General features: G+C 56.4%; 3 protein-coding genes across 5 annotated transcripts in view; 1 reads left to right on the top strand and 2 right to left on the bottom strand.

Annotated features, from left to right (window-relative positions):
• Positions 1–40: 40 nt before the first annotated feature.
• Positions 41–911, bottom strand: FREY1 (Frey regulator of sperm-oocyte fusion 1). Its single transcript, XM_063398503.1, has 3 exons — positions 721–911; positions 457–530; positions 41–354 (listed from the first exon to the last, which is right to left on the bottom strand). Exons 1-3 carry the CDS (start codon positions 786–788, stop codon positions 218–220), a joined length of 279 nt encoding a protein of 92 aa, XP_063254573.1. The 5' UTR covers positions 789–911; the 3' UTR covers positions 41–217.
• Positions 912–1,927: 1,016 nt separating this feature from the next.
• PEX16 (peroxisomal biogenesis factor 16) lies at positions 1,928–8,799 on the bottom strand. Its single transcript, XM_063398498.1, has 11 exons — positions 8,592–8,799; positions 8,422–8,457; positions 8,119–8,195; positions 6,735–6,868; positions 6,311–6,417; positions 5,746–5,826; positions 4,649–4,801; positions 4,239–4,311; positions 3,830–3,949; positions 3,558–3,622; positions 1,928–2,449 (listed from the first exon to the last, which is right to left on the bottom strand). Exons 1-11 carry the CDS (start codon positions 8,746–8,748, stop codon positions 2,391–2,393), a joined length of 1,062 nt encoding a protein of 353 aa, XP_063254568.1. The 5' UTR covers positions 8,749–8,799; the 3' UTR covers positions 1,928–2,390.
• LARGE2 (LARGE xylosyl- and glucuronyltransferase 2) overlaps positions 8,784–10,700 on the top strand; it is a 23,400-nt gene continuing 21,483 nt past the window's right edge. Inside the window, exon 1 of one of the 3 annotated variants that reach the window (XM_063398483.1) lies at positions 8,784–8,881. The gene's annotated coding sequence lies outside the window, so the exon portion shown is untranslated. The other 2 variants (XM_063398487.1, XM_063398484.1) reach the window with 2 other exon arrangements.

Below are 10,700 nucleotides of genomic sequence, written 5' to 3'. Positions count from 1 at the left end.
GCAGAGCTACTGTGCTGTTTGTTTCCCACTACAAGGGGTTTGGGCCTCCTACTTTCCTTTGGGACCCCAAGAGGAGCTGGAGCTTCTCAGTATTGGTCCGAGAGCCCTGGCAGCAGTCGTGGGAGGCCAGAGCTCATACGATGATGTGAAGGGCCTGCAGGCAGCCGTTGCTGCAGCCCTCACCTGCGGGGCCGTGGCAGGCACAGGGCACGCTGGCTCACAGGCGCCCGTCCTCGTAGTACTCCAGCAGGTCCAGCCCGTCGCGCTTGCTTTTGTGAGCTCTGCGCAGCTGCGCCGGCCGCGCCGGGGCCGCCCGCGTCCTGAGGCCGGGCTGCTTGGGCCTGATGCCGTAATCTGCGGGTGCAGCACAGGCTGGGCCCAGCTCTGGGACTGCCACCCACCCGCAGGGGTGAGTGCATGGAAAGGGGGGTCAGTGGGGCAAGGAGGGCACTGTACCGTCCACCAGGCCAAAGTGCTTCTGTGGAAGCTCCAGGGGAGCAGAGAAATCCTCAGGAACTGAGTAGCTGTCCCTACAGAGGAAAACAAGGGCCAGGAGTGAGCCGAGGTCCTACAGCACTGACCCAGGCTGGCACAAGAGCTGCTTCTTCCACTCAGTCTGGCCAGTTTTTGAGGCCTGGTGCCAAGTCCCAGCCCATGTCAGGGCCCCTGGGGTACCTGCAGGTACCGGGGCAGGGAGGATGAGGAAGGAAGTGCCATCACCTCTGGTGCACAGGCCGTGGGAGCGCAGCCCCCAGCAGCAGGGCGAGGAGCAGCAGGCAGCACAGCATGGTGCACACTGACCGGTTCCGCTTGTTCTGCAGCAAGGTCACAGAGGAGCCACCCCGGTTGCCCGGGACGCCTGCTGGGTGGGGCAGGGAACGTGGCCCCTCCCAGGTGCTGCTGCTGGCCCTTCCTACCTTGTCCCCTTCAGGTCCTGGGCTGCCTCTGCCCAGGCCCTGCCCGCTGCTGAGCATTCACTGTGCTGGTGCATGTCCTCTGTAGAGTCAGAGCTCCAGGGCTGTCCCTGTCCCTCAGCTCCTGCTTGTGCCTTCCTCTCAAACCCTCCAAAAGCAGACCCTTGCATCTCATCTCAGTACCACTCTGTCCCAGGAGCCAGCACTTCAGCATCTTCTTCTGCTAAAGACTGAGCAAAGAACAGTTCCTTGGCCATGGCTCTTCTGTGCTGCTGTTACCACGTTGCAAGGCCTTGCCAGCTGAGGTGCCAACAGACCCCTCACACTGGCAAAGTCCTGTGGTCCCCAACTGTGGTGGCACACGAGGGATGTGTGTGTGGGACTACACTTCCAGTGCTGGGTGCTGAGGCAAGAAGGCTGTGACCGCTGCAGCCTGAGAATCCTTCAGGGATGGTTCAGGTAGGAATGTTCCTGAGAGCCACTTGGGGCACACTTACTACTCACACAGCTGCCTCTGGGGCAGCCCAGTGCCAGCAGCTGACTAACCCTTTGTCCTGGCCAAGGGAGCTTCCACAGAAGCTCACTGTGCAGACTGGTCCCTCAACTGTCCCCGTTAGAAGAGACACAGGCCTCTCCTAGGCCCTTTATTAAACGTGGCACAGCAGATTTGCTGAATTAATCACTTCTCTGCCCTTGGCCAAGCCCCCAGCACTGGCTGGTAGCCATTCTGCAAACCCTTTCACACACATTAGGTGCTAGGAAAGCAGCTCTGTGTATCCCCAGGGGAAGGCCAGGACTCTGGGGACTGAGGCAGGCACTGGGAATTACAGGGGCTATAGTCATCCGCTCAGCAATATGTGGGGCCCTCACTGACAGAGGCCAGAGCAAAAGGCTTCTAAGGCTTCTACAGAGTCCCAGGGTAGACAACTGCAAAAAATTCTCTTTCTCACAAAGAAAGACCTGCTGGCAACCAGATACAAGGATCCCATGCAAAGAGGCAGAGGCTCTTGGGCTCGGTTCTCTCCATTCAGTCAGTTTATTTGACAGACAAATCTGCTCCAAGCAGATGGGCCAGGCACGGCCAACACAAGCAGGCTGCAGGTCAACCTCAGCGCCTTGACACGTGAGACAGTGCTCTCCAAAAATCACTGCCTGCCTGGCTTTATTAAAGCACAGCTGTACAAAAGAAGAAAAATCAAGTGCTTCAAAAAAGAGGTTGCCCCATCACCACACTGCAGCCACAGAATGGTCCAGAGAAATAGGTGGCCAGGGTCTCCCCACATATTTAGTGTCCATCATTCACGCCTAGGTCTGTTAAAAAAAATCACATACAACCCCTTCCCCGCTCTGCAGAACAGGAGCTTCTCATTTATGATTTAACTGAAAATTAGACATCATCAACATCCCTCCCCCAGCCTGCTTGCCCTCCTAAGGAATGTCCAGCCATGATTTTAGCAGAGAGTAATCATCTTCTTATCAGCCCCAGTTATAGAAATAGATTTTCTGCCAAGCAGGTAAGTAATCCATCAGTGGCCCTGAAACAAGAGAACATAGGGATCATACACGTAGAAAGGCAACAATTTAATGCTATGTGTCTATGGGGGATATCCCCTTCTCATTATGATCCAAACATCCCCAAATTTCCACTAACACAACTCAGATGGACCCAAGAATAGAAGAGTTACTTTTGCCAAGATGTAAGGCAACACTGCAATGTGGTGCCAGAGATCAGAGCAGACCAAGAGGGGTGTGAAACGTGGCCATGGTGTGGGACACCATCCACTCACTCAGAGCTGACATGTTCAAACCTCCAGTGGGAAAGGGGCTCTACAATGTGCAAGGGGAAAACCCACATGCAGAGAGTCAGGAGAACACTGCTGTGACAGGGAAGAGGGAAGATAACTCAGCAATAGAGAGCAGGTGCAAACACAGAAGCATCTGTTGTAGAGCAAAAATGCTTACATTGCACAGGGCTTAATGCAGGCTCCAAAGCCTCTCTGAAATCACTAACTGGAGGAAGTGGCTCCTGACTAGACAGCTTTGTGACCTCCCCAAAGAAAGGGCAATCCCATGATGCCAGGCTGATGTAATGTCACATCACTGCCATGAATCACTCCACAAAAGGATTAACATCATCAGGGGAAGAGTGGGGGGAAATTAAATGCTGGCCTGTAATAAAGGGATCCTCTGGTGAAGAACTAGAACACAGACCTGATTTGGCCCTTTGATTTACAATCAGTTTCTGCCCGGTTCAATGCTTCCAGGCACCCATTTACCCCTCGTGTCCACACTGCAGACTAGGGATCAAGGAAAAGAGTTCAGGACAGGGCTGCAAAGCTGGAGCCCTGGTGTACCAGCTGAGGTGCAGAAAGGAAGCCCAGAACAGGCCTAGGTGGCAGACACCGAGCTCTGCACCCTCAGGGAACATAGAGGTTTACCACTGTCATCAAGCTTGGAAGCAATTAATATTTTCCTTCAGCATTTAAAAATTACTCAAGCATCAACACAGGGTGCTCTAGTGCTAACCTCTCTAGGGACTTCCCAATTCCTTCCCTGGACTGGAAACCAATTGACAAATGTTCCCAACAACCCTCTTTGTCTTCACCAGACAGAAATGGGGATATAACTGTGGGACCCACTTACGTGTGATGAAGCCAACTCCAGGCACATAATCAGCCAACAAGCGCAGAAGGAGGAGGATCCTGCCCCTAGAAAGGGAGAGAGTATGAACACGTCCAGCTGGACATCTCCCGCCCCAGCTGTTGAACACACAAACAGCAATGGCAGCTGTTACACAAGCTCAGATTAACCTGGTCAGAGGCATCCACACATCTTCAGACCTACTCACCCAGTCCTCTGACGCTATTTCAGCTAAAAGGGAAATTTTCAGCAAACGCCCAGCAAGGGCCCCTTACTCTGAGTATCGGTCATAGAAAGGAGATCTCAGCAGGTAGTACAGCAGCAGGATGGTTCGTCGCCTCAGCTCTGCCCGCTCTCGCCTGTTCAGGTCTTTCAGATCACTCAGCAAACTCAGACTGGAAGGAGGAGGGCAGAGAGCTAAGTCACAGCAAAAGCAGCCAGCAGGGAGGGAAAAGAAAGTGGCCTTCTAAAGCCCTTCACGCTTAGCTCCACGTAGAGCAGCCTGCAGCAGCTCAGAACCGAGAGCACTGTAAGTGTTGTAGAAGATGTGTCGATCCCTAAGCTAAAGACCAGCCCTGGTGCGTATTTCTCTCAGTAGGGCCCGCCCAGGACTGGGGAATGGGCACCTGTGATGCCCAGCCACCACCAAACCAAGCACCAAGAAAGACTCTTCATCACACTGACCTTGAGATGTCCAGGACTGCTGAGAGGAGCCAGGGCTTCCATGATGTCCGGCCCCATACTCCTAAACTCAATACTAGGAACACACAGTCAAGGAATGAAAAGATGAGGGATTCCTAACAAGAGGCATGCAGAGAAGTGATTGCCTGCAAACCCACAAGGTTCTGCCCAGTGCAGGCAAATACACCATAAGGCAGGGCTGGGGGCCCCGGGGAAAAGAGCTGGAGGACTTGCACCCACAGCTCCGGGGGCTGAGGCCAGCCACCAAAGTGTAAGGAAGGGAGGAGCCCCGAGCCCAGGCAGAGCCGCGCAGGGAGCGGAGCTGGCGGGGCACTGCCCCGCACCGGGCCGGGCCCGCAGCACCCTCTGCTGGCACCGCGAGCCGTGGGAGCGCACGGAGAGGGGCAGGATACGGTGGAGCAGGGGCCGGGTAATGTAGATGGATTCTGCGATGGTTTCTTGGAGACCCAGAGGAGTGGGAGGCTGGTTCATCTCCTCTGCTCTTCGGCTCTGCGATTCCTCCCTCTGTTGGGGGGACCCCCAGTGCCGCGACTGCAGGGAGGGGGCTGAAACAAGCAGGATTGGTTACTAACACAAATAAAAGCTTTGTCCCAGCTGGAAACTAGGTATCACACAACTGCTGGTTCACTCCACCTGGAGCCCTTCACCCCCCGGCCAGCTGGATGGGGAGAAGAATCAGAAAAAAGTAAAACTCCTCCTTGGACATAGAACAGTTTAATAATTGAAATAAGGTAAAATAACAAAAATAATAACAATAATAACGGTAATGAAAAAGAAGATAGCAAAACCCAAGAAACACAAGTGATGTACAACCACTCACCATCCCCAGACAGATGCCCATCCCATTCCCAAACATCGACTGGCCCCTCCCAGCCAACTCCCCCAGTTCATGCCGTGGGCATGACATTCTATGGTATAGAAGATAACTTTGGCCAGTTCAGGTCACCCATCCTGACTATGCTCCCTCCCAGCTTTTTGTGAATCTCCTCACTAGCAGAATCCAGGAAAGTGAAAAGTCCTTGATTTAGAGTAACTGCTACTTCTCAACAACCTATAATATCAGTTATAATAATGTTATCAACATTACTCTCATACTAAACCAAAAACTCAGCACTGTACCAGTTACCAGGAAGAAAACTAATTCTATCCCAGCCCAAACCAGGACACCTTGCTATCATGTTTCCTTGCTTTCTGCACTGTGAAGGTGTGAAACAGGAAAGGCCGAACAGGTACTTGTAAGATCTGTGCTCCTCAAAGCATAACCATGATGAAGAGCTGTTTCTGTTGCACGGCTCACTTGGCAAAACATAATTTAAGTGCTAGCCTTGCAGCACATCTCTGGTTGCTTTGATACCCCCACTCACCCACAGTGGGCCCAGTGAGTGGCAAGATATGTCCCAATACAAGGTTCTACCCTTTACTGCTCACACCTATGCCATCCATGAAGGCACAGAGCAGAACAGGCTGAAGAACAGGCTCGGTTACTTACTGCTCTGTAGAGAGCGCACAACACGGCTGGAACGCCTGCCAACATAGGTCTGATCCTTCCCTGAGGAGTTGTCTTCCATGCCTGCAGAAGGAAACAGCCACAGGGGTCAGGCTTCAAAGCAATACACTTCACACCCCAGAGCAGGCAGCGCCCTCTCCTAAGCTGCCACCAAGAAGAGCAGACTGAAAGGCTGATTTGGTGCAAACTGGACCATTCTGCAGGACCTAACAGTAGGCAGCAGGTGAAAAGGTAAATCTGCCTGACATTGCCCAGATCTAGGGCCTCTTTCCTCATCACTAGACAGGGCACATGCAGCCTGTCTCATGGTTCAACCAGAAATTCCCAGCTTAGACTTCTCCATCCCCTCCTTCCAGATAGTAGGACAACCCTGCCACTAAGCTAACACATCCTCTGCAAAGGGTGGAAAGTTCAGCACAGCCTTGAGTACAGACACCGTACGGTTCCATGTGCTGCACAAGCCACTGCTCTGATGAGTAATTCTAGCAGGACAAGACATGTGGCTCAGCAAGGCACCAAGCCAATGATGACAACACCGTGGGCTCACCTTGAGGGTGGAGAGGCTGTTGCTTCTCCCTGTTCAGTGGCACGATGGGAGGAGACATCTGGATGCCAGCTTTGTACCACAGCAGGAGCAGGAGACGAAGGATGGCTCTGTGAACAGACACGTGGAAATCTTCAATACCTGGCTATAGAGTTGGGTTCCTGTTACACTGGAGAGATGGCTTCCACAGAAGAGGGAAACTCTCGGACCCTCTCTGAGGGTCTCCTCAGAGCAACTGGCAAGGTGAGAGGTGTAAGTGCTCCTTTCTGTGGCACAGAATCCAGTAAACTGTGGGGCTCCAAATTCCCCCAGCCTCAGGGACTGGTAGCTCAGTCCTGTGTGGGATTTTTCCAGGGTACTATGGAGTGCCCTCCAGGCCCCCTTTCCGAGCGCACGCTGCCCCTTCCCCTCTGCCCGCAGCACTTACTTAGCCAGCTGGATGAGGACAATGATGGTCCACCGGCCCATCTCCCCCCACACCCTGGCTGTCCCCATCTCTGCAAAGACCTCCACGCATTCTAGCACACTCAGCCAGGTCAGCAGCTTCTGCTGGGGCAGCGACTGCAAAACACAGAGGGGAGGAGGGGGACAGGATGCAGGTTCTGCTCGGGAGTTAAAGAGGGCAGAAACACAGCCCAGCCTGGTGGGACTATCAGAAATATGCACCAGATGGCCTTGGAAGTCACAGCTCCAGACACAAAAAGCAATGTCCTCACTACGGCTGGAGCCTACACACAAGCCCACTTACTCCAAGCAGGGACAGACTGAGACATCACAGTATCCCATGGAGTTACTACTCCAAAAACAGGGAGAACATCACATATGAGTTTTATATTGCCTCTACCCCAACTGACACAGCAGGATAGACTCCTGGATTGTGGCACGGTGCCTGAGCTCCACAGCAAAACTCTCCCCTCTTCCCCATCCCACAGCTGAGACACAAGACAACATCCTCTCTGGATAGAGCTGATGAGAGAGTGTGCTGGGAGCAGAGGGAAGGGAACCGAGAGTCCACAGCCACACCAGAGTGAATGCTGGCTGAACACAGCCTAGATTTCAGGCATGAAGCCCAAGACAGCAGGTGCTCTTCCAGTCTAGGTCTCTGCTCTCCACACTACTACTGCTGTCAACCACAGGGTTTGATCCTCTGAAAAGCATCAATAAAGACAATACAGCTGAACTTCTATTCAACTCAACCAGGGAAGCAAGTCTTCTGCATTTCTATTTGTTACACACCTGATGCTCCATTCAGGGAGCTGCCTACACCCAACCCACACACTGTGCAGGTTTGTAACAGGAGAGCCTTGTCTGGAACAAACCAACCTCTCTCCCATTCCCCAAAGGGTTTAACAATGCTGGGAGCTGGCCTGGTGTTCATGCAAGAGAGACATAGTAGCAAGGTGCTTACATTTGTTTTACTCAATACAATATGCAAAGGAAGAGTCTGACAGATGGAATCAGAGCTTCAGTGCTCCAGAGCCACTGCTGTGTAAACAGCAATGGTTTATTCATCAACACCTCTACCTAGCTCAAGTTCTGAGCTTCTCAAAAAAGCCTGTGAAGCTTCTGGTGCAAGTCAGGGCCTGATTTCTGTGGTCCAGGGAGTGCTCTGGCCACACCTCCAAGCCAGGAGCTACGGGACAGGGCTGCTGTTTTACTTGCATTCAGAGGTTGCCTCTGGCTTCTCCACAAATGACCGCAAAGAGAGGCCACAGCAAAGACCTGCTAAGTTTCTACAGACACTCCCTGAAAGCTCCTGCAAGGAGAAAAGCATGTGTCCCAAATCCTCCTCCCACGCACTCCAGCCTTACCACTGGCAGGCTTTGCTGCAGGTCCTTTCGGAGAATCCAGTCGTTTAACAGCACTAGGAGGTTGGAGGCAGAGTACACTGGAAGAGAACAACGCAGAACAGATGTACACAAAGCAAGCCAAACCGGCCCTGCTGCCTCTGTCCCCGACAGGCAACGAGGGAAGGAGGGCAGCAAGATGTGCACACTCCTCCCAGGAGCTGTCCGAGGATGCAGCCAGGGATGGACAAAAGCAGGGACAGGGGAGAAAGACCCGCATGCACCCGGGCAAGGGCACAGCACCGGCCCCGACCGCTGCCCACCTACCCAGCTCCGACAGTGCGTGCGAGTCCGAGAAGCGACCTGCGAAGGGAAGAGAGCGGCTACAGCGAGCGCCCCGGGCCGAGGGAGCCCCACTCCCCGCTGGCTCCCGGTGCCCACTGCCCCCCGGCGCAGACCCCGGCCGGAGGGACGCAGGTTCGCCCGCCGCCCCGCACCTGGCAGCAGGTAGGAGAGCCCCCGCACGGTGCCCTCCAGCTGGGCCGTGGCGGCCGGGTGCCGCCTCACGTACTCCTGGTAGCGCTGGCACAGCAGGCGCAGCCGCCACACCGGGCCGGCTCCGCGGGCACGGGCCGAGGCTGCCGCTGCCGCCATGGCGCCGCCGCCGCCGCGCTGCTTCCGGGGCCGCCCCCAGCGCGCCCCGCCCCGAGCAGCCGAGCCGGGCCGAGCGCCGAGCGGGCGATGGGCGGCGGGGCGGGGGTTTGAAGGAGCGGCGGCGGCCCGGCAGGTAAGGGCGGGCTGGGGCTTTCCCGAGCGGGGACGCAGTCGCTGCCGTCTGAGGAGCCGGGGTGCGGTCAGTTCGGGGGCTCCGGGAAGGAGCCGTTCCTGGAGCGTTGCGGCGGGCGGGGGTCTGCCCACGCGTGGGTCTGGCGCTCCGGGGCGGCTGGGGCCGGGGTGCGGGGTACCGGCCACACGGCGGGGGCTGCTCGGGGGAGCTGCCGGGGCTGGCTGCTGCACCCGTAAAAAGTTCCCGGTGGCGCTGGGGCATGAGAGCGGGCGCCGGGAGCGGCGCTTGCCCCTTTGTCACCTGCCGGGGAGAGGCGTGCGCCACCCCCTGTCCCAGCCGGGGGCTCCCATGGGCACCCGGGTCGCTGCTTGCCCGGCGGTGGGCAGCCTCGCTCCGCACCTGGCCACGGCTCTGCGCGGGGAAGGGTGCGGTGTGACCGGGAGGAAGGAGGCAGGGACCGCCCCGCTCCGCTCGGGGCTGAAGGTCCGTGCCCACTCCGCGGGTGCGGAGCAGGGGAGGTGCTGCCCTGGAGGCACGGAAAGGTTGGGGGGCCTCGGGGAATGGGGGTGTTCATCCTCGCGTCCGTGCGTGCCAGTGTGTGTCCCCGCCCGGGGCGGGGGTACCGGAGCGGGGAGCAGAAGGGCGGTGGTCGGGCCGTGTGGGGCTCTCCCGGAGCGCACGCAGGACTCGCCCGGCCCCCGCTGCGCGCAGTGCTTGCCGCACTAGCACGGCTGTGCCCGCTCGCAGGCGGCAGGAGGCGCGGGTCCCGCTGGCTGCAGCCTGTTGCAGAAGTGTCTCCAGCCTGTGCCCGGTCCCGCGACCGACCTCCCTCCCTCCCTGTGCCGTGCCCTGCCCCGGCTCTGCCTCCCGCTTGGCCGAGGCTGCCGGCCAGCGCCCCTGCCCGCGGCGGCCCGGCTCCGCATGCTGCCCGGGGCAAAGATCGGCGGTGCCCGTGGGCCAGCAGGCGCTTCGTGGCCTCTCGGGCGCGCACGGAGCTGGGCCGAGCCGCCCCTCCTTCCTCCTGTCCGGTTACCTCCGCACAATGGGCACAGTGTGTGCCTGCGGCTTCCTCGGCGGGAATTACAGTTGCATGGGCAGGCACTTTATCCTTCCTGATCTCTCCTCTTCCCCCCAGGGTTTGTTTTCCAGCAGGCTGAGTTCAAAAAGGGCACGAGATACCGCTGGCAAGCAGTCTGGCGCTAAACAAACCTTTTTAGTCAGAATCACATGGATTAGACCCAACTTTCCATTCACATGCAGCGCTACCTGCGAGTTTCTCTGAATTTCACGGTGGCTGGGCTGCTACTGTAAGAGCGTGGGCGGGTGAGGTAGCACCCGAAGCCCGTGACAGAGATCTCCAGCACAGCTTACTGGGGTAAGCGTGTGCTGCTGGTGACTCTAGGGGCATATCCAATGCAGACTGCCAGAGCTGCTCTTCTTCAAGGAGATGCTCTAGCTCTGCCAGACAGCAATCTGAGAGCCGGCTGCCTAGGAGTCTGCCAAAGACACCTTGTCTTCAGCCAGAGGTGAAGCTCGATGCACAAAGTCCTTGGGCTACTCTCAACAGCACAGCTAGATTCTGTCCCCGAGTAAAGAGCATTTTGGCAGATGCTTCCTCTTCACCCTTGCCCCCAAACTCCCACCAACTGTCATGTCCCCTTTTGTTCATCTCCTGCTTGCAGCAAGTGGTTTTGGAGGACAGTTTGAATAGCATCATGCTGCCTTTTTATGGTAAATATGTTGCAATGGAGCACTGTGGATGGGTGGCTTCTCAGAGCAGCAGCAAGTCCATGAGACTGAGCAAGACTTGAATTGCCCT

The sequence above is a fragment of the Prinia subflava genome, chromosome 5, assembly GCF_021018805.1.
Source record: "Prinia subflava isolate CZ2003 ecotype Zambia chromosome 5, Cam_Psub_1.2, whole genome shotgun sequence".
In the NCBI taxonomy this organism is placed as follows: Eukaryota; Metazoa; Chordata; class Aves; order Passeriformes; family Cisticolidae; genus Prinia; species Prinia subflava.
The sequence above is the reverse complement of the archived record's forward strand: the minus strand, read 5'-3'. Positions and strand labels throughout refer to the sequence as shown.